The sequence below is a fragment of the Ursus maritimus genome, unplaced genomic scaffold, assembly GCF_017311325.1.
Source record: "Ursus maritimus isolate PB19 unplaced genomic scaffold, ASM1731132v1 scaffold_30, whole genome shotgun sequence".
Taxonomy (NCBI): domain Eukaryota; kingdom Metazoa; phylum Chordata; class Mammalia; order Carnivora; family Ursidae; genus Ursus; species Ursus maritimus.
In genome coordinates, this window is record NW_024425564.1 from 8,809,051 (window position 1) to 8,831,172 (window position 22,122).

Consider the following 22,122-nt stretch of genomic DNA (forward strand, 5'->3'; position numbering starts at 1 on the left):
TGCTTGTGCTCTCTCTCTCTGTCAAATAAATAAAGGAAATCTTTAAATCAATAAATAAGTAAGTAAGTAAATAAATAAATAAATAAATAAATGGAGACGGTTGAATGGCTGGCAATTATATGAAGAATTTTTAATCTCCACTTGGTAATCAGATAAATGCAAATTAACATAATGAAATACTGGGTAACACCCATGAGACTGGTAAGATCGGAAAGCTGGATGTAATCACATGTTGTACAGGAGGCGGAGAAACGTATTTTCATGTGGTGGTTTGTTTACTGATGGTGGTTTTACACAAGACATTTTGAAGAACTGTCTAATTTACTTAGTAAAATTGGGTGTGCCCAGGTCTATGCCCCAAGGAAATTCTCCTACAGACCCATAGGAGGACATATCGAGAGTATTCATCAAAATACTATTTGTGAAAGCAAAAAGGTAGAGATAAATTAAGGACATGAATAAGTAAAATACAATGAATGCGTTCTAAGAAATGTTCTTTCTTCCAGGATCAAAAAACAAGGAAATGGCAAAAACAAGAGCCAAACCAAAGGCTCAACCTTGCAACTATCATTCAGTTCATACTTGGACACTTGTGCCAGGATCTCCAACAGAATTTTCTAGCTTTACTTACAAATAACCCGGAATAACCACCAAACCCAAAGGCACCACATCTGAGTACTTTTTAAACACGATGCACAGAACACCAGTGTCTTGCTCTGCTCTGGCTGCTGTAATAGAACAGAACAGACTAGGTGGCTTCTAAGCAACACAAATGTATTCCTCACAGTTCTGGAAGCTGGAGGTCCAAGGTCAAGGCTTTGTCAAATTCAGTCTCTGATGAGAACTCACGTCCTGGTTCACACATGGTCATCTCACTGTGGCCTCACACATGGATCCCTGGGGTCTCTTTTATAGAGGCGCTCACACCATTCAGGAGGGCCCCACGCTCATGACCCAAGGGCTTCTTGGTATTCCCACCTCCAGTCACCATCACATTAGGTGTCAGGTTTCAACAGACGAGTTTTGAATGGACACCTGCAAACTGTTCACTTTCAAAGAGTAGAAGCTTAGGAACTGTGTTCCTAGTCTCTACCCCTTGTTTTGAAGCCAGGAGGGCTTAGGGACCCCAAATCAAGGGGCCCTCCCCTTCACCTTGATGCTTGTGCTCTCAGGAACCAACCCTGGAGATATTAGTAAGGTGAGAGGAATGAAAGTTTCTGGCAACGTTGTTTGATACATTGCAAGCATGAAAACTAGCTAAACTAAGGAAAGTTTAGAAAACAATATAAAGATCATCACTGATTACACGAGAGTAACAAATTGCAGAAACAAGGTAGGGTATTAGAGAAAACAAGGCAAGAGTGCCAGGCATGACATGTCCTGTGTACTGGAGAATACAGTTCAGTTGAGAGTTTCAGAAGAAAGCAAGGGTTTCCTGATAAGAGAGTTTTGCAAATCACTTTTCAAGACATGAGCAGACAAGACTATGGCTTAGTGACCCTAGCAAAGAGGGTGGGGGAAGAGGGAGAGGCCAGGGAGGACAGTGGAGCACCCTCAGTCTTCTTCAATTGGTCTTAATAGCACACGGAGGTATGAGAAGCCAAAGGAAGCTTTATCAATGAGAGCAGGGATGATGACTGCTCATAGGCTGGGGCAAGGAGGAAGGGAAACCCCAAGCTTCCAGGTCTCATACTTAAGATTCTGAGCTGGAAAAAGGCTAAATGTATGTGAAACGGTAAGACATTATGAAATGGAAGAGAAGATTTGAGAGTATAAGTTCTTGGAGTGGGAAAAACTCCAAAAAGCTAGTGGTGTTTTGGATTAGTGTATAGATGGGCATGCTTGTATGTGACCGTGTATGCATTTGGGGGACAGGAGAAATGAGAATCAGGAGAGGCACTAATCACTAGTAGGTAAACTAATTTTGAATGAAGAACAACAATAAAAAAGTAAAAGATATATACCTATCAGCCAATTACAAAGCCTTAACCGAAACAAACAAAACAAAATCAGGTGTCAAGGAAATGAATATGTGGCAAATTAAATTGAACATCTAACAATATTGAAAAGGATTGATCCCAACATTTGGAATTAAGAACATGAAAAAACTCAACTACATAAGTGTGGATCAGTAAGCAACTTCCAGAACATTGGAAAGGCGAGTACGCCTCATTTATTCATCTAAGGGGGAACAGAATTGCATGGAATTTAAAACAATCAATATTTCTCTTGGAAAATATCTCTTCATAATGTGGGGGGGGGGACTGTATTTATCCCAATTATTCACCAAGAAATTATCGGACAGTACATGTCAATCAGCATTATCATATGCTGAGAAAGACCAAAAAAAAGAAAAAAAAGAATTTTAATAGTCTTATTGATTAATTTAATTTACATGAAATGAGAATGCTAAACTATGTCTAAGCTTAAAAAATCTGCAGGCAGTCTACTGGAACAGGAGTTCCCTCCATGCAAGTGGGAGAAGAGAATGAAGAGTGTATGTAATTTAACAGTGCATTACACCTTTGGGAAACATCGATGTGAGTAAATATTTTCAGGGCAGAGCACATGCAAATGCAATGAAATCAAATTACAGATCTTTCAGAGTATGTTACCTTCGCCAGATAAAGGAACAGTCATAACTTTTCTCAGTGCTTCAAGACTTTTGTCTTGGGAGATTGGTCTTAAGATAACATTTACAAGAACAGTAGCTATATAACGAAGCAGAGTGCTGCCTGGTTTTCAGTAGCTGCAGGGGAAAGACTGCAATCCTTCCACCAGCAGATACAGTTTGACATCTTCAACATCAAGCCCTCAGATTCCATTTTTAAACAGAGATAAAAAAAAGAGGCCACACTAGAAGCTCAGTAAGAAATGGATTAACTCATAGAACGTGACCATGTAATGTTTTCAACTTACAGTAATTATGGAGTTTATAATATACTTGATAGCTGATTCCTAGAATAAAATTAGGTATTTGTTCAGGGAGTAAATAATCACACACCTTTGAAACAGAAAGCGTGAACCTAGCCGTATCTGGGAGACCAGGCAGCGCCAGGAGCTCATTCCAGAAAGCCCGAGTCAGGGAAACCAACCTAGGAACTCTTGTCTTCCCAAGTTTTTGTTTTCCTGGAATAAAGTCGTTCCTAGTCTCCTCATTCTGCATCTCAGCTGTAAATTAAAGGCAGGGGGTTTCTGGGTGCAGTCGATTTCCCAGTTCAACGAAGGATTGGGGGCGCGCGAAGGGAGCTCTGCGAGGCGTGGGGGCCGCTCCTCGGCTCTCCAGCTGACCTTCCTCCTCAAACAACTTTGGAAACCCAACATGTTTCCAACCCAGATAAAGAGATCTGTCAGTTCTCCCCAAAATAAGTGGCAGGGATGGGCGAAACGTCGAGGGTGGAGAAGCAAGCTGAGGTTAACCCCCACTTGAAGCGGTGACCCGGCGGCGTTAGCCTCCGCGGTCACCGAGGTGACTGAGATCCCGCAGAGGGCACGCTGCACGGCCAGACGGCGGCGTGGACGCCCCGGGGGACCGCAGTCGCGGCTCTGGAGAGGGGCACGCGATGCCAGCAGCTACAAGTCGCTACTGCAGGCAAAGCTTAGAAGCAGAAAACCAGCAAGGCCCGGCCCAGAAACACTACACCCACCCGGGCAGGCGCGGGCAGGCGCGAAGCGCGGCAGGAAACTTTCCAGTAGGCGTCCGGTTTAAACTTGGGAGTTTAAGCACCGCCCTTCGCCTGGGTCCTGAAAACGTGGGTCGGGCTCCGGCTCGGGACCTCCCCGAGCGGATACAGCTGGCCTGTAGGGTTCCCAAACAGGTCCGACAAACCACTATATAAACGGCTACCTCGGAGAGCACATAGGTGGTTTGTTTAACTTGAAAGCATGTCTGGTCGCGGCAAGGGGGGGAAGGGCCTAGGCAAGGGGGGCGCTAAGCGCCACCGCAAGGTGCTGCGCGACAATATCCAGGGCATCACCAAGCCCGCCATCCGGCGGCTGGCCCGGCGCGGCGGCGTCAAGCGCATCTCCGGCCTCATCTACGAGGAGACCCGCGGGGTGCTCAAGGTGTTCCTGGAGAACGTGATCCGGGACGCCGTCACCTACACGGAGCACGCCAAGCGCAAGACGGTCACGGCCATGGACGTGGTCTACGCGCTCAAGCGCCAGGGCCGCACCCTCTACGGCTTCGGGGGCTAAAATAATCTAAGTCGCAAAACCTCTCACACAAAAGGCCCTTCTAAGGGCCACCCACGAAATCTGCTAAAGAGCTGTGGACCTTAGAAATCCATTTGCCGGAGAACCAATCTTGAGTGTGTGGGATACGGAAATTCACTTGGCATGTGAAAGTAGAATGTGCCCAAAATTGTGTGATCGCGTCGCTGTGCGCCTCCATCCCACAGCATGTCCAAAAGTACCGAAACCTCCCGTGACTGGACTCGACACGTACTCCCCCGTTGAGTCTATGCTGTTAAAAACCGTTTTGAAAGCAGAGCTAAGTTACCACGTGTTATCAAAGGTACAGCTGGCCAAACCGTGAAATAAAAAGCTGAGTGATTCTTAAGCTCTTTTGAAAGCCCTGGCAGAAAACGTAGTAGAATTTCAAATAACGTTAATGCTTCCATTTTACTCCGTCCCCTTTAATTTTCAGTAAACAGTATATCAAGAACCCAGTCAAAATGCCTTTTATTTAAAGTAGTGGGAGGAAGGCACTTTAGGATTCTCAGGACAACATTTTAAAGAAGTTTGATGCATCTTAGAGACTTTTAAGAAAGTCAGACATTTTTGTCCATTAGCTTAGAGACCTAAGCGGGAGGCGGAAAATGCTTCCTGTCCTTGGAGGATTGAACCGAGAACCAATCTGTGCGTGGGGAGGGGCCGGAGGCTGCGGTCCAATCAGGACACCGGGGTCGCTATAAATACTGGGCCGCCTGCTCTTTTCTCCTGCAGCGTAGGTTGTTCCCTCCGCTGCGCCATGGCTCGCACGAAGCAGACGGCGCGCAAGTCGACGGGCGGCAAGGCCCCGCGCAAGCAGCTGGCCACCAAGGCGGCCCGCAAGAGCGCCCCGGCCACCGGCGGCGTCAAGAAGCCGCACCGCTACCGGCCCGGCACGGTGGCCCTGCGCGAGATCCGGCGCTACCAGAAGTCCACCGAGCTGCTGATCCGCAAGCTGCCGTTCCAGCGGCTGGTGCGCGAGATCGCGCAGGACTTCAAGACCGACCTGCGCTTCCAGAGCTCGGCCGTCATGGCGCTGCAGGAGGCGTGCGAGGCCTACCTGGTGGGGCTCTTCGAGGACACCAACCTGTGCGCCATCCACGCCAAGCGCGTCACCATCATGCCCAAGGACATCCAGCTGGCGCGCCGCATCCGCGGGGAGAGGGCTTAAGCTTCCTAGCCTTCTCCACATACGCTACCCCCAAAGGCTCTTTTCAGAGCCCCTACATTTTCTCCCAAAAGAGCTGTTAGCCTTAGGATATGTGACAGCCCCATGAGAAAGAACTCGGGAATGTCCGACGGAGGTCTTGTGGGCTCAACAGTTACTGAGGGTTGGAGACCGTGGCAGTTCTGTAAACTTTTCTTCCACAGGCAGACCCTGCTGGTACTGCGCGCAGCAAGGACCTGCGTCTGGATAAGCCCTTTGATTTCGATCCTGTTGGAAGTTAAGCCTGGGTTACGGGGAGGGCGTCGTCACAAGTTTAGGAAAGCTGAGTTGGGGTTCCTGTGGATTATTGTGCAAACGGCAAGTACAGTTTGCTTTTGCCAAACGTTCCCAATCCTTTTACTCAAGAAACGTGCCCCTTGCTTTCCTGTGATGTGAAGGGACAAAACAGGAATTGCCAAAAGTGTTAGTTTTCCCACTGTTTCAATGCAATGCCTGGTATGAGAATGCTCTTGGCCTTTGCCTATGTGATTGTGGCGGGGAATGGGCCGACAATGACCCAGGCTCTGACCTGCAGGCTGAATATAAAATGAGCTCCCAGTAGCTCTAAAAATCTATAGATTATTTACCCACCTGTTTTAAAAATGTGCTCCTCAGTCTGCAGTTGGATTCTCTCTTTTTTTTTCAAATAGAGAATCAGACTGGGAATTAAATGAGGTATTTTAAAGCTGTTACAGGTTTCCACACTTATAATCCTGGGTTTCCTAACAGAACTTGACTATATTACTTTTGTCCAATTGTTTTAAGATTTTGAAGTCTCTTCATGCTTTCCACATAAGAATATCATTGACTCATTTTGCTTCTTTTGACTTCAAATCCGAACTCCAGGAGTTAGCGATTTTTCTCTGGAGAGTTAGCCATCTGGGTCTTGTATTCTTTCCCTTATTTTCGGATACATCCTTTCAGAGAGGTTCATATCCCATCTACTTGCTCCAAAAGCTTTTTGGAATGCCTGGGGACTGGGCAAAGACAGTTCTGACCCAAGGGGCCAGAGATCCTTTAGTGGCTCTTAGTTGTAGAGACTGCTTGATGCCTCTTACAAGCTTCAGACATTGTTTTCTCCCCACCCCTTCCAGGATTTTCCCATCATAATAGAGCTGAGGCCAGGTGGTCTAGGTTCAAACCTCAGAGCTGGCAATTACTAGCCATAAAACCTTTGCCAAGTTACTCATCTTTTCTCTGGGTCTCACCCTCTAAATGTGGCAAATAAAACTGTAGAGCATTCTTAGACTAGTTCCTAGCACTCAGTGAACGCTCAATGAATGTTAGCCCTTGATTGTACTTCTCTCCTGCCCCTTAAGCATGGAGGTCCCCTCCACCCCAATCTTCTGGAAGTTTTGTGGTTGAAATAGTGGGAAAAGCTTGATTAAAACATTTTTCTTATTAAGATCTTTTCTTTAGTTCTTGATTTTCATTGTTCTGAAAGAGGCAGGCTTGTAGCAACATACCATACTCTATGTGGAGGAGTCCAAAACATAACAAAATGGCCAAATAGCAAATATTTTGGGGTTAGCAGGCCAAATATGGTGTCTCTTTTTTTTTTTTCTACCACAATTAATAAAATAGAAAAACCACTCTTAGCTTAAGAGCCATAAAACACAGGACACTGTTCAGATTTCGCCTTAGTTGGCTACAGTTTCAACTCCTTGGAGAGAAATAGGCTGATGACTTTAAACTTCCCTACAGTTTTTCACAGGGAAGAACAAAGTGAGTGTTGACTGCTGTAGAGATTCTAATCATTAGAACTCCCTTACCGTCCAGGCCAGTCACAAAATCCCATCCATTCCTCATTCCACACACACACCCCCAAATAAATAGCAAACTTAACCAACCCTCCATTCCAACTCATGGTTATTGCCTCAGTTCTCTTGGAGGCTAATTTATTTCTGAATTGTCCTGACCCTCTATAACTTGCAGTCCCTCAATCCCCAATCTACTTTTCTCATAGTCAGTAGGCAACTATTTCTCTGAAGTACGGGTCTCTCCTCGCTCAAAGACACAATAACGCCCACATTACAGAAAAGGGTCTTTCTGACAGTGCACTTTATTAAGTGTTGGTGGAGATAAGGAGTTTGAATTGGGAAGCATTGGGAACAGCACCTTGAAACCTGACAAAGTCCCATGTCATCTAAACAGTGAGTGTTTTCAAGTACTACTGGAAACTCTTGAATACTTTCAGCAGGTTTGAGTTTTTCCTAGAGGACATTATCTGCACTAGGCATCTTTCCTATTTATTATAATGGATTTGCCTAACACTAAAGGGAGAAAACATCTCAATCAAAAACATATCAAATTTAAGTTTGAATTTGAATCCAGGTCATTGGATCCTCAAGCCAAAGTTACTCCTCTTCCTCCTGCTGCAAGGTAGCTGTCATTCTGGCTACTGAACTTTTCCAAGTTGCAAAAGACATTCTCTAAAGACCCTGGCACCAGCAAACTCCTAGGAGGCAGAACTGGATTTGAAGTAAGGTCGATGTGGTTCGTTCCGGGCGGTGTGCAATCTACTGGCCTGCGCCTGTGTTACTTGCTACAGTTAGAAACAACGTTTATGCCCAAACCCAGGAAACTGTGTCTTTCCTCTTGCAAAAATCAAAGGCAGAACCTAGGAACAAAGCATTCTTAAAAACGACCACTTGATACTTACTAGAAAGTTATTGCAACTTGCAACTAACTAACACGATGCCCTAAACCCAGTGGGTTCCTATGACAAACGGAAAAGATTTTTTAATATATCTTTCATGTGTTACGTATGATTCATGAAAACGCGAACCCGTGTGTGAACGTGGACACTGCTTTCTTCCTTGAGAGCTTCAAAGCGTCCAATTCTGTATAATTATTTTCAGCATTTAATCGGATTTTGGGGGCTAACAAACACAACCTGGGAGTCCAACCGCGAAGGGCGGCTGCCTGAGGGCAGTGGATTGGACGCTCCACCAATCACAGAGCAGCACCGGCTTATATAAGCCCCAGGCCGGAGTCAGGCGGCATTGCAAGACTTGCGCTTCGGATTTTCCGCCTCTCTCCTCGCAGCAGTTTCTGCCCTCGGTCATGTCGGAAACCGCTCCCGCTGAGACGGCCGCGCCGGCGCCGGTGGAGAAGTCGCCCGCCAAGAAGAAGGCAACCAAGAAAGCGGCGGGCGGTGGCGCTGCGAAGCGCAAAGCTACCGGGCCCCCGGTGTCCGAGCTCATCACCAAGGCCGTCGCCGCCTCCAAGGAGCGCAACGGCCTCTCCCTGGCCGCGCTCAAGAAGGCGCTGGCGGCCGCCGGCTACGACGTAGAGAAGAACAACAGCCGCATCAAGCTGGGCCTTAAGAGCCTGGTGAGCAAGGGCACCCTGGTGCAGACCAAGGGCACCGGCGCCTCGGGCTCCTTCAAGCTCAACAAGAAGGCGGTCTCCGGGGAAGCCAAGCCCAAAGCCAAGAAGGCGGGCGCGGCCAAAACCAAGAAGCCCTCCGGGGCCACCCCTAAGAAGCCCAAGAAGGCCGCGGGGGCCAAGAAGGTAGTCAAGAAGACTCCCAAGAAAGCCAAGAAGCCTGCAGCCGCTGGTGTCAAAAAGGTGGCCAAGAGCCCCAAGAAAGCCAAAGCCGCTGCCAAGCCCAAGAAGGCGGCCAAGAGCCCCGCCAAGCCCAAGGCCGTGAAGCCCAAGGCGGCCAAGCCCAAAGCCGCTAAGCCCAAGGCAGCCAAGCCGAAGGCGGCCAAGGCGAAGAAAGCGGCCCCGAAGAAGAAGTAGGAAGTTGGCCTTCAAGGCGACAACACCCCAAAGGCTCTTTTCAGAGCCACCCAAATTTATCTGAAAACAGCTGTACACAATTGTTGCAATACTCCCGCCCATCATCAAAACACTACGATTAAACTTTAAAAAACAAAAGCCAGATATGCTTACGTTCGCGCGATTTCAGCCTTTTCTTCATTAGAGTCCCTTTCGTTTAAGGCACACCCTAAGCGAAAGACTTAGAAATATTTTGCAGACTCGTTTCCGTTTCCTTCCCTGCTGGTTACTTACTCTCTGTAACTACTTTCAAAAAAGCCCGCGCTACATTCCCATTGGTCCTATCATATCAGGCTCGTATTAACTAACCCTTGATTCTCTGCACCGAGAGCACCAGGAGCTGTGCGGCACGTATGCAGAACTGGGCGGCACTTTTGTAGTTCGCTAGCTGAGCGATATGACAATTCGGGTTCCATTCATCCGTCAGCCGCAGGTGAGGACTGGGAGCTATAAAGGTTCTAACTGGTTTTTGACTTCCCTGTTGTAGCGTTGAGAATGAGAATTAAAACGGAGTCCCAGCTCTTCTCGAGAAATAGTGAGTGGCTCTGAAAAGAGCCTTTTGGTTTGGAAGTTGCTATTAAGATCTTATTTCCCCTTGGCCTTGTGGTGGCTCTCGGTCTTCTTGGGCAGCAGCACGGCCTGGATGTTGGGCAGGACGCCGCCCTGCGCGATGGTGACTTTGCCCAGCAGCTTGTTGAGCTCCTCGTCGTTGCGGATGGCCAGCTGCAGGTGGCGCGGGATGATGCGCGTCTTCTTGTTGTCGCGGGCCGCGTTGCCCGCCAGCTCCAGGATCTCGGCCGTCAGGTACTCCAGCACGGCCGCCAGGTACACGGGCGCGCCGGCCCCGACCCGCTCGGCGTAGTTGCCCTTGCGGAGCAGGCGGTGCACACGGCCCACCGGGAACTGGAGGCCGGCCCGCGAGGAGCGCGTCTTGGCCTTGGCGCGAGCCTTGCCGCCCTGCTTCCCGCGTCCGGACATGACGATAAGAAGTCAGCAGTGACTCAGATCTGAATGGAGTGAGAGGAAAGCTTCACTTCTTATATTCCTCACTGGGCGCCAAAAGTAAGCTGTCCCATTGGATAAAATTACAGTTACATTTAAACCAATGGAATCCTGGTTTTCAATGACTCTTATTTTGATTGGATAACTACAGGATGCCATCAGAATTTAGTACAATTCACTGGATTTGTTTAATCACCTAGCCTAAAAACCTGTGAGTAAAGACGACAGGTAGAGCCGGCTTTTCTTAAGCTCTCAGCTTTTGGTGATCGGGAGGGGGTGGAGGGGTGTTAGTTATTCTCCACCTTGCCAAAGCCATTCGGGTTTAAGAAGCTGTGAATAAGGAGGGCACTTAGAGCCGCATACTCATTGTTAGTTTCAAGCCTTCAGCAGTTACTCCCCACCATGCCCGAACCAGCGAAGTCCGCGCCCGCCCCGAAGAAGGGCTCCAAGAAGGCGGTGACCAAGGCGCAGAAGGACGGCAAGAAGCGCAAGCGCAGCCGCAAGGAGAGCTACTCGGTGTACGTGTACAAGGTGCTGAAGCAGGTGCACCCCGACACCGGCATCTCGTCCAAGGCCATGGGCATCATGAACTCGTTCGTCAACGACATCTTCGAGCGCATCGCGGGCGAGGCGTCGCGCCTGGCGCATTACAACAAGCGCTCGACCATCACGTCCAGGGAGATCCAGACGGCCGTGCGCCTGCTGCTGCCCGGGGAGCTGGCCAAGCACGCCGTGTCCGAGGGCACCAAGGCCGTCACCAAGTACACCAGCGCCAAGTGAGCCTGCCAGTGGCAAAGGTATTGATTAAACCCCCAAAGTTTGTTTGGGTTTTCTTTAGAGCCATCCACACTTCCCAAAGAAAACTAGTACTTTTTTAAAAATTCTGACTGAAAGGCAAAAGCAAATTTTCATCTGAAGGCTTTTGTACATGCTTCTTCATTTGTGCAAAGCTACATTTTGTTCTTGTGTTTTCAATAAGGTCTAACTTTTTTTTTTTTTTTTTTATGTTACAAACATCAAATACTCCAAAAGAAATTTATTGTGCGGGGGCGCCTGGGTAGCTCAATAGGTTAAACATCTGCCTTCGTTCTGCTCAGGGTCCTAAGGTCTGGCTCCCTGCTCCGTGGAGAGTCTACTTATTCTTCCTCTCCCTCTGCCCCTCTCCCCCTGCTCGTGTTCTGTCTCAAATAAAAACTTAAAAAAAAAATTGTGTGTATTTCACTTACCATCCAAATTCTAATTTTAAGAACCACACATTGAGTTAGTGAGAAAGCTGCAAATTAAGGTGAAAAAGAAAAATACCCCTCCACCTGCAGTATCTCCCTTTAGGTTATACCACCATTTTCCAGTCACATCCCCTTTCACTTACTCTCTAATATCAATGCTAGTATGTACCTTCTTGGTCCCTCACTCCAGGACTTTGCACAAAATAACCTCATGGTGTTGGGATAAAGATGGAGAAAAAGGAAAATGAGAACATAGAGTAGTCGCCTCTTTTCACCAGTTAAGGATAAGGATTGCTAATCCAGGCTCTACGTCTGCGGCGGAATTTTTCTGCTGGTTACTTCTACATGTGTCCTGGGTAAACCAAGGTCCCCCACGCCCAACCTCCGCGTGTTTCCTAGTGAAGCTCCACAGAGATGGGAATCGATCCTGCTTCACGTTCATCTCTCAAACGTTCACGTCCTCTATCTCTGGTGTGGCGTTTCTGTTCACTGTGATTTTCACGGGGTCAAGTCCCATTTTATGCCAACATGTATATTATGAAAAATAGCTATATTTTTCAAAATCACAAAAAAATTTAGAAGAGTGGCACTGTTTTACATTTTGTAAATATCTTTAATACCTGGTTTAGTAGAAGACAGCTGGATTCTTGCACAGTATTTGTTTCTGCATTCAATCTATTGTAATATAATCATCAAGTGAAAAACAGTGCAAAAATTTTCAGGATTATTACACAAATAAATTTAGCCTCACAGACCCACCAAAAGGGTCTCAGAAACCCCCTTGGGTCCCCAGATCGTTTTTTGAGAATCATTACCTTTTGAACAAAAAGAAAACAAATATTTATTTATTTATTTATTTATTTATTTATTTATTTATTTATTTATTTAATAACCACAGTGTTGTTGGGGACGCCCTTGGCAGAAGCTGATACACAGGATGATTTGAGAATTCAGTTTGTGTTCCCAGTGATGACTGTCATTAAAATGAAATTTGCTCTCCCGAAATGAAATTTCAGTGAACAAGAGAGCAGCAGTGGGTTTCTCAGGGAGCTCATTTTGAGCCTTGATCTATAACTTTGAGGGAGGTGGGGCTTTCCTGTGTAAGCACAGAAATCCAGGAGTACCAGGATGGAAGCTTCCTCTGGATGTGATGCTGAGCTCAGAAATGGACATACAAGACCTGGGGAAAGAGGAGTCATGAGACACACAGTGTAAAGGTCTCATCAGCTCATCGCAGGTTTGGTTCCAATCCATGAGCATCATGGATTCTGCCTTGTTCACATGCTGAATCCATTCCAAGTGACAACTAAATTGCTGTTTGTGTAACTTCAATTCTCACATTAGCACTACTTAAACATGGGGGGTTTTCATGCTTTCTGGTGCACACCCCCCCTTTTTTTTTACTGTCACTCTTAGTCCAGACATCTGAGATCGTCCTTACTTCAATCAGTATGATGTCTTGGACCCATTAATTCAAAGCTTGTAATCAACTCTTCTTCAACGACTTGTTTCATGAATAGAGACCAAAATCTCCATCTAGAGTTTCTGTTAGGGAGTTCTCTGAGTACTGAGTACCTGCCTGACCCAGGGGAGCCTCAACACCACTTTAATGGCTGGTGCTGTTTCCAAAGGCTAAGTGCATGTTACCTTTTCTACTGAAAGTCCTTTATCTGGGCCCAGAATAATTTCTTTTTCTTTTAAATCTAACTCACTTTTTTTCCCCAGGCTAATAGCATCATTCTTCTCTGCCAACAAAAGACATCGCGTTCTTAAGGTTAATTTACCAGATTTGGGGTTCCCAAATCTGTCTTGAAAAACAATATAATTAAAAATTTAGAAAGCATAAAATGGACTCTTATCCAGATATATATTAAAAGAATACTCATAATACCTTAGTAATTTTTATATCCCACTTTGAGCTTTTGGAAGAATTATATGTAGTCCACAGAATAAACATAAGGATGCTGTTAGCATATTTAATTTGAATAGTTCTCCCAGTCATTATCATCTGTACACCACTTATTTGAAAAGAACATGAATTTTAATTTTTCTAACATTCTTATTCCAAGAGGGTACCAAAAAATAGAAGGCCATGGACTGTCCAGTTTCTGATTATTCTATTAATTCCATTAAATACAATATACATAAAAATATAATATATATAAAATGTATTATATGCATAATTATTTTTTTTAAGATTTTATTTATTTCTTTGACAGAGAGAGAGAGACAGCCAGCGAGAGAGGGAACACAAGCAGGGGGACTGGGAGAGGAAGAAGGAGGCTCCTAGTGGAGGAGCCCGATGCGGGGCTCGATGCAGGGTTCGATTCCAGGACCCTGGGGTCAGGCCCTAAGCTGAAGGCAGACGCTTAAGGACTGAGCCACCCAGGCACCCCTATATGTATAATTATTTTAAGGTCTGTATGTATGTATTAATGTATGCATATAGTCTATTTGGGCTCATAGAACATATAGCTAAAATCTCAAAGGATTGGCTCTATCTGTACTCTCCATCTCAGTGCTGTTCTATAACCAGGAGCATGAAATAATCAGAAACTGGACATCCGATGCCTTTGAATTTTTTGGCATCCTGTTGGAGTAAAAGTATTGGAAAAATTAAAATAGATTATATTTTACTGTAAATGTGTATAAATAACACATACGTGTTATATATAATATATACATAATGTATATATACCATATATACACACTCACTTTATGATGTAATATTTTAAATTGCAAGCAGTATCAAGTTTCAGTTACTTGGAAATAAATATAAATAATTGTATTTGGCCAAATACAAATACGTTAATACTTACAGAATACCTCAATGTCTGTTAGCTCATTTTCAAGATATGAGTTTAAAATGTTGGGGAGAAAAAAAGTGAAGTAAGATAAAGCTACAGTGCAACCAAATTAATATCAAGAATTCATTTTTAAAAATCCAGTGTTATATTTATACAATGTTACCCCTCAAATTTGAGTGGAAGAATTTCAAATACTTCCGCATTCTCAAAACACTTTCACAAGGACCAACTTGCAAAAACCGCTAGTATGTTTGAATTGCAACTCCATATTCACATCACATGTACATATTTCTAATATTAATTGGGGCATAATTCATACAAGTGCAGGGACTTTAGAAAGTTATCATTATCGAACATTTTTATGCAACACCTGAATATTTGCATGAATAGTCCATGCCTATATTCTCATTTTTATATTCTGTATTATTTTCACCATTAAAGCAGATGTGATACAAAGTCATCTTTAAAAAAATAAAACACACCGAAAAAAGCCTTCATTTATGAGTGGATTATTTTTCTTCATTCTAAGCATCTGAGGAAATCCGGGAATTATTTTGTCTCTATGTTTTGTAAAACAGTACATTAAAAATTATTCTTTTTCTTTTCAGGATTTTATTAATTTGAGAGCGCACAAACGGGGGAGGGGCAGAGGGAGAGTGAGAAGCAGATCCCCTCCCCCACCATAGTTGAATCATACTGTGTGTAGCCTTTTCAAACTGGCTTCTTTTACTAAGTCATACGCATTTTGATGGCTTGATAGCTCATTTCTTCTCAGCGCTGAATGTGAGCATAGCCTAGATGTAACAGTCTATCCATTCACCCACTGAAGGACATCTTGTTGCTTCCAGGTTTTGACAATTCTGAATAAAGCTAATATGTACATCCGAGTGCAAGTTTTGTGTGTACATAAATCCTCAACTCCTTTGGGTAAATACGGAAGGATGTACTTGCAGGATTGTGTGGGGAGAGCATGTATAGTTTTGTACGAATTGGCCCAACGGTCTTCCAAGGCGGGAGACCCTTTTCCATTTTGCGTTCGCACCAGCACTGAGGGTTGGCTCATCTCGCTCCACATCCTCGCCAGCTTTGGTGTTTTGAGCATGCCAGATTGTGACCTCATAACTGGTGTGTAATGGTGTTTCTTTGCCTTTTAATTTGTATTTTTTTATAGTGACGGCAACCTATCACGTCACTTCATTGTTATGTATTCTTTTCATGAGAAGTTTACTGTAGTTTTTCAAATAATTTTTTAATAAGCTTTGGAAAGTTTCACAGACTTGTCTGTAAATCTCTTACTGTTTTGACTTTATATCACTTTCAAAGGCTTTAACCTTTACTTTCTTCTCTTTTAGATTCCTTTATGCAAAATTCAACTGTGTGTTTTTTGCATCGCCTGTTTCCCCAAGGACACCCTCTTCCATCCCACCCCCTGCCCCCCAAAGCCACATTTATTATCATGTCTTTCCTTCTAGGCTGCTACAACGTGGCCGTAAAAAGGACAGGAAAACAAAGTGAACACTGAAGTTTGGGGATAGCCTGTCCCAGGACATGCAGGTGCCGTGGGCCTTGTCTTTCCCAGAGCACGTTCTCAGTCCACATCTAGCTACTGAAGTTCCAGAAAGAGGCGTTCTTCAACATCGCCGCCTGATCTTACAGAGAGGACGTGTCTGTGTGCCAGGTGGAGCGGGTGGCCGGGGGGAGGCGGGCGGCCTCTGCGATGAGCTCAGGGCTGCAGAGGCCTCCCCAGGATGGCTGTGGGGAGAGCAGTACTTCTCCGGGATCGCCATTCTCTACGTGGTATTTTGAGAAGAGTCTGCACATGTTCTTGAGGTCTAAGGCACGCACAGCCAGGGCCGCGGTGGAGTCCGCAGAGCTGGACCGGCACTTGTGCTTCAGTAGCCTGCTCTGCCCTTTCCGTTCATTGGGCTAAGGCTGCATGTGAATCTCCTGGCTCTGCCTGAGTCCGAGCCAGTGGACTGGCGCACTTGCACACGCAGAGCTGGCCGAGGGTCAGCAACCGGAGAGGACTTCGGGATGAGGGACTCTTTGCCTTTAAAAGCTGCCCACCTCGTCGCTGCATTAAGGCCCCTGCTTGTTCACACGCCCACAGGTAAGTTGCTGGGAAGTCAAGGAGTTGGAGACTGTTCAGCGAGACACAGGGACCGACCAGCTTACCCAGGGCTGAGGCCTCACGATGGACATTTCAGCTCTGCAGACTCTGGACACCTTCTGGCGTTCCTGGAAGCTTTCCAGCTGCTCCCACCATTAACATGTCCGTTCTGTAGCTTCTGCAATGGAAGTAATCAGTGTCTGCATTCTCACAGAACAACAGCGGCCCTTAGAGCATTCTAGCAACCAGGCAGACTGTTGGTAGGCTGTCCCAGGGCTTGGGGGAAGGTGCACCAGTGACATCTAGGAAAAGACCAGGGATATTAGATGTCCCATGAAGACCTGAGTCAGTGTCCCACAGTAAATCTGGAGCTACAAAACCTGTTAATCAATCCTAGACCCTGAATCCTTGTGCACGTGTGTGTTGGTATGTAGTTCAGGACGCACCGAAATTTCCAAGAATGCAATCATTTTATAAATTGAGATTGTATTTTGTTCTTTTCACATGTCCCCTAAGAATTATTGTTTTCAAAACACAAAACAACACAGAGTCACACCGCCGAGAGTTAAGTCTCTGCTTGGGGTTTGATCATCTGACTTGACCTCCAAGGTCCTTGTTAACAGCCTACGGGATGACTCTACCTACAGGTTCTGTGATGACTGATTCCGTGTGTCGACTTGACCCGGCTGAGTGCTACCCAGATATTGGGTCAGACAGCATTCTGGGTGTTTCTGTGAGGGGATTTTGGATGAGAGTAAAACATTTAAATTGGTAGACTTAATTTATAAAGCAGATTATTCTCCCTAATGTGGGTGGGCCTCATTCAATCAGTTGAAATCAGGGATGGAAACCAAAGGCTGCCCTTCCCCTGAATAAGAATTCGTCGTGTCTGACCACCTTGGAACTGGGATACTGGCTTTTTCCTGCCTTTGGACTCAGATGGAGACATGGGCCCTGCCTGGGTCCTGATGCTGCTGGCCTCCAGACGGGAACTGTGCCGCCGGCTCCCCTGGGTCTCCAGTTTGCCGACTCAACCCTGCAGATCTTGACCCTTGTCGGCCTCCATAGCACATGAACCAGTTCCTTGTAAGAAATCTCTTAATGTTTATATGCACATCCATCCCATTGGTTTTATTTCTCACTAATACTGGCAGAAATACCCAACTTCTAATTTATGTTTTAGAGTCTAGGGCCCAAGCAGCTATATGCTGTGGAAATTATCTTCTTTATTGTTAAAACAACTGTCTGATTTTGTTTTTATATAATAGTTATGGTGTTTCATGATTTTGAAAACTGATGCATGCATTTAAGTATTATTACTTAAGAATTTAACTTCAGCCTAAGAAAAGGAACACTAAAAATATTAGATAAAAAAGGAGAGCCTTGGGGATGACAGCTATGGGAGCCACCGCTTTTCATAAATTAACCCCAAGAATGTAACCTGTTTATTAAACTACAGAAGTGCAGACGTCACAGCGACGTCAATAAACACAGGTCACAACCCCCCTGCCACTCTCAACAGCGGCAGAGGGCCCTGGCCTCAGCCTCTGCATCTGCCTTGAAATATAAGGTTCTCCCCAGATTAAGATCCTTGGAGTTCTGGTGTTCCCTTACAGCTTTTCATAATTTCTCCATCAAAAAGAATTGCTTATTTTTTATGTAAATGCAGATTTTAGGCTGAGGCACTGTTTTATTCTTCCTTCTACCAGTGGGAAGTCCAGTGCACCTGCAGAGGGAGGCGTCTTTGTCTTTCTAGTCTACCCCACCCATGTTCTTTGCACTTTCTTAGGCCCTCTGTAAAGTCCTCTTACGCTGAAGCAGCCCTATTCATCGACCCCTAGGAATACTTACATGTATGTTCAACTCTCTAGGAGTTTTTAGCCTTATTCAAGTCTGGAAAAAAATGTCCTTGTGCGTTTCGTTGGTTGGTTTTGCTTTTTGATCCCACACATCTGCTTTACTCATGAATCCGCTCAAGAGGCTGATTTGGTGGCAACATCAGAGAAGACGAGCCTCTGAAATAGAAGTTAGAAGTATCAGAAAATGGACAAACGAGTCATCTGCAAGGAAAGTACACAACGGAGATGGTTTGGACAGTTATGGATGATGAGATGCAGGGGTTTTCCACATCAAAGAACTTAAAATGTAACTAAGATAAGTTGTGGTCAAATTAATTTAATGTGCCCAATACAGAGTCCTAACTGAAGGATGGCAAAGTGCATGGAATCTAGAAAGGAGGAAAAAAGGACTTAAGCTTTATCAGTAAATTTTGTTCAAGCTCCATGGAAGGCAGTTTTTAAGGAAGAAAACATGAATTTCTCTAAGCTGCACAACGGCCAGTTTCAGGCAACATAACTTGGGGGAAAAAATCTCTCCTTTAGGATAAGACTCTCTCATCTATTTTAATGTTCCAGTCTGTTCTTTTGTGTTCTAAAAATTGTTCTTTAGGGGAGAAAATGACAAAAAAAAAATATTATCAGGGGCAAACCACATGAATTGTTGAGGCTACCAGCTGTTCCAGTATAAAACAATAAAGTCACGTCCAGGTTTGGCTGAGCTCAGGTCAATTTCCCAAAACTGATCAGCAGTGACACAAATTAAGCAAGATACTTTGAACAACAAAGCATTAGACACCTGGATGACCAAGGTGCAAATAACCCATACAGTCTAGCTTTGAGATCTTTTCTTGTTTTTCTCTCCTTTTCTTTTAGGAAATTTTAAGTTTCTAAATACTGGACTGTAATGGACCTTCTATAGGGGGGCCACAAGTTCCCTCTGCAGGCTCCTGTCCAGTCTGCACAGGGTTCAGCCACCCCCACAAGTGCAAGTCATTCAAGCAGTGCCCGATAGCCAACACACCTGTCTATTCCCGTACCTGCACCTGCATGTGTGTCTGTAACGTCCTCTACACCTGCCTCTCTACACACATGCGTCCCCAGGCCCAGGCTATACATATATGGTTGGCTCACTGAATCCTTCTAAATCCTCTTCCCATTCCGTCCCCTGGATTTCTATCTGCTGTTTCCCTCATTCTGTAAAACAAAGAAATACCAGAATTTGCTATCGATTCTCTGCATTAATGGATTAACGGCCAGGATCAAAGTTTTCTGTGCTCTAAAAAGTAGTGATTACAAGGACTCAATACATGGTGAATTTACTATCATCAACTATCCTGAGAGATGATGGAAGGAGAAAAGAGACATAAATTTAAAAATATAATTTCTTTCCTAACAGAATTGAGGGAGGGGTATCCACACATACATTGGCATGAGTACATAAAGCACATACGAAACACACACGCACCTGTGGACCTCCTCAAACACAGTCTGCTCAGAGAGCTGTCACAAAGATTTTGAAAAGCTGAGAAGACAGAAAGTTTACAAGAGCTGGAGATCTTAATCGTAGCCCAAATCTTGAGTTTTCTAAATTTTTAATGACCTGAATTTTCATGGCCTTTTTCATGCCTGTCAGTCTTCTTTTTCTCCTACTCTCTAAAAGAAAGTAATTCTATCTACAGCAACACCTTAAGGTTTGGAATTCTACATTCTAAGAGTTCCTTTATGACAAAGTAGACGCTGCTTGGAACTTGCTCTTCGGCAAGGGTTCTCTCCCTGCTACAGTTTTCAGTACAGTACTTGATACATAAATGGAATGTAAGTGGCATACATCTTAACTGTAAGACCCATTGTATCACACACCCATGATGGAACTTCTGGCACTAAATCTAGAATGTTGGCAACAACTTGTATTTACCTCTGTTCTTGTCTACATCCTCTTGCTGTGATTGTCACTGTGGTATCCACTTCCTGATTTTCAAAAACTCATTCATGAAGCTCTTAAAAAGGTTTTTGAATCATACATTTACATGTGCTTCTCTACATGCTTCAATTATAATTTATTTTCGAGCTTTATAAAGTGGTATCATATACGAACCTTCTGACATTTATATTTCTGAAATTCAACCAAGTACTACTGTGTATTTTCATCTTTTTTTTCCCTTTGCTATATGGACTCCTATTGGGTGACCGTATCTCAATAAATTTGTTGATTCCTTGGGCCATGGATATGTGGTTACGTCTCCTATTTTGCTATCAAGAATAGCGCTGCTCCATTCTGTCTCCTGTTCAATGAGTGCAGAATATTCTCACCTGCACACCTCCGCTCTGTAATTGCATAAAGGATATTATCAAAAAACTGCAGCAAATACAATTCAGTGTAGAAGTGTTTCCACCCCGATTCCCGGCAAAGACCAAAATACTTTCAAATGTGCCATTCCTAAGGGCTTAGATCAGAGAGAGGGATTTTGACGTCCTCCCGAACTGGGGGTGAAGGAGAGCGCTTCCCCTCTCTTCTAGTTTTCTTTTTAAATGTCTTCCAATAGAAACACGAAATGCAAGTGACACAGAAAGAAAATATGGAGTGCATTCTGACCGGAAAGGTGGGAATCAGAGCCCAGTCCTTCCCATGAGAGGAATTTCTCCCAGAGAAACCGGGGAGTAAGGTGTTAGCTCCCCGGCACCGCGCGCTGCCCGGAATTACCCGGTGAGGACAGACTCACTGAGCGCAGCGGGTGGGTGACTTCAAATTGCCCGCGCAGCGTCTGGATTGGCTCTCACGCCAACGAGCCCTCCGCCTGGCGCGCACAGCGTATAGACATTGTCGATCCGGATCTTACTTCCATTTTTTCTGCTGCCTTTCTAACTTAGCATGTGGCAAATACAAACTCCAGGGCCCAGAGCCAGCACCACCCCCAAAAGAAAGATAAGTGAATAAAAACGACTTGCGCTCTTCTTAGCGGGTGCCCAGGGCTCCCCGTTAGTAAGGTACACCTTAGAATTACGGAAAGAGAGCTCGAGGCATTATTAATAAAACCTTTTGCCGGGCTGACAATTTCAAAGGTTACCAGGTTTTGCTTTGCTTTGGAGACAAAGAATATTTTATTTTTACTCGATTTGTCTGATAATGAACGTGATCCTTCCTGACCGAAACCCATTTAAATACCGTCTCCAGCGCCGCTTTAGCTCTCCATACATTGTAACTAATTTCTCGCCAGGTGAAAACATGGAATTCAGATACTGTTTCTTCACAGCAAATAAACACCCGGGATAAACGAGTGCCAGTTCTCCTTAGAACGCTGAGTGGCTCTGAAAAGAGCCTTTGGGGTGTGTGCCGAGCCTTACCGATCGCTCTGTAGGCGGGCTCACTTGGCGCTGGTGTACTTGGTGACGGCCTTGGTGCCCTCGGACACGGCGTGCTTGGCCAGCTCCCCGGGCAGCAGCAGGCGCACGGCCGTCTGGATCTCCCTGGACGTGATGGTCGAGCGCTTGTTGTAATGCGCCAGGCGCGACGCCTCGCCCGCGATGCGCTCGAAGATGTCGTTGACGAACGAGTTCATGATGCCCATGGCCTTGGACGAGATGCCGGTGTCGGGGTGCACCTGCTTCAGCACCTTGTACACGTACACCGAGTAGCTCTCCTTGCGGCTGCGCTTGCGCTTCTTGCCGTCCTTCTTCTGCGCCTTGGTCACCGCCTTCTTGGAGCCCTTCTTCGGGGCCGGAGCCGACTTGGCCGGTTCGGGCATGGCCGGAAGCAACTGTTAAAAGACTTCAAAATAACAAGAAGAATGAGAATGAGGCTCTAAGGGTCCTTTTTATCCACCGCTTCTTAAACAAAGGAGGCAGTGAGTCAAATCCTGTATCTAATTGGCGAATTCTGCAGACGTCACGTATTAATTTTGTTCAATCAAAAGAAGTGTATTTGAAAACCAGGAAT

The 22,122-nt window shown here is 45.3% G+C and overlaps 5 protein-coding genes across 5 annotated transcripts; 3 read left to right on the forward strand and 2 right to left on the reverse strand.

The window, feature by feature from the left end:
- The first annotated feature begins 3,868 nt into the window (after positions 1 to 3,868).
- Positions 3,869 to 4,469, forward strand: LOC103665063 (histone H4). The gene has a single exon (XM_040645191.1). The coding sequence runs from the start codon at positions 3,886 to 3,888 to the stop codon at positions 4,195 to 4,197; it is 312 nt and encodes a 103-aa protein (XP_040501125.1). The 5' UTR covers positions 3,869 to 3,885; the 3' UTR covers positions 4,198 to 4,469.
- A 3,066-nt stretch (positions 4,470 to 7,535) lies between these two features.
- H1-5 (H1.5 linker histone, cluster member) lies at positions 7,536 to 9,306 on the forward strand. Its single transcript, XM_040645165.1, has one exon. It carries the CDS (start codon positions 8,486 to 8,488, stop codon positions 9,164 to 9,166), a length of 681 nt encoding a protein of 226 aa, XP_040501099.1. The 5' UTR covers positions 7,536 to 8,485; the 3' UTR covers positions 9,167 to 9,306.
- A 429-nt stretch (positions 9,307 to 9,735) lies between these two features.
- Positions 9,736 to 10,230, reverse strand: LOC103665064 (histone H2A type 1). The gene has a single exon (XM_008692978.2). The coding sequence runs from the start codon at positions 10,181 to 10,183 to the stop codon at positions 9,791 to 9,793; it is 393 nt and encodes a 130-aa protein (XP_008691200.2). The 5' UTR covers positions 10,184 to 10,230; the 3' UTR covers positions 9,736 to 9,790.
- Positions 10,231 to 10,594: 364 nt separating this feature from the next.
- LOC103665065 (histone H2B type 1-K-like) lies at positions 10,595 to 11,003 on the forward strand. The gene has a single exon (XM_008692979.2). The coding sequence runs from the start codon at positions 10,610 to 10,612 to the stop codon at positions 10,985 to 10,987; it is 378 nt and encodes a 125-aa protein (XP_008691201.1). The 5' UTR covers positions 10,595 to 10,609; the 3' UTR covers positions 10,988 to 11,003.
- A 7,207-nt stretch (positions 11,004 to 18,210) lies between these two features.
- LOC103665066 (histone H2B type 1-K) lies at positions 18,211 to 21,952 on the reverse strand. Its single transcript, XM_008692980.2, has 2 exons — positions 21,531 to 21,952; positions 18,211 to 18,365 (listed from the first exon to the last, which is right to left on the reverse strand). Exon 1 carries the CDS (start codon positions 21,929 to 21,931, stop codon positions 21,551 to 21,553), a length of 381 nt encoding a protein of 126 aa, XP_008691202.1. The 5' UTR covers positions 21,932 to 21,952; the 3' UTR covers positions 18,211 to 18,365; positions 21,531 to 21,550.
- Positions 21,953 to 22,122: the final 170 nt, after the last annotated feature.

What these genes read in the sequence shown, in the direction of transcription:
- LOC103665063 (XM_040645191.1), top strand. Translation starts at nt 3,886, where the DNA reads ATGTCTGGTCGCGGCAAGGGGGGGAAGGGCCTAGGCAAGGGGGGCGCT.
- H1-5 (XM_040645165.1), top strand. Translation starts at nt 8,486, where the DNA reads ATGTCGGAAACCGCTCCCGCTGAGACGGCCGCGCCGGCGCCGGTGGAG.
- LOC103665064 (XM_008692978.2), bottom strand. Translation starts at nt 10,183, where the DNA reads ATGTCCGGACGCGGGAAGCAGGGCGGCAAGGCTCGCGCCAAGGCCAAG.
- LOC103665065 (XM_008692979.2), top strand. Translation starts at nt 10,610, where the DNA reads ATGCCCGAACCAGCGAAGTCCGCGCCCGCCCCGAAGAAGGGCTCCAAG.
- LOC103665066 (XM_008692980.2), bottom strand. Translation starts at nt 21,931, where the DNA reads ATGCCCGAACCGGCCAAGTCGGCTCCGGCCCCGAAGAAGGGCTCCAAG.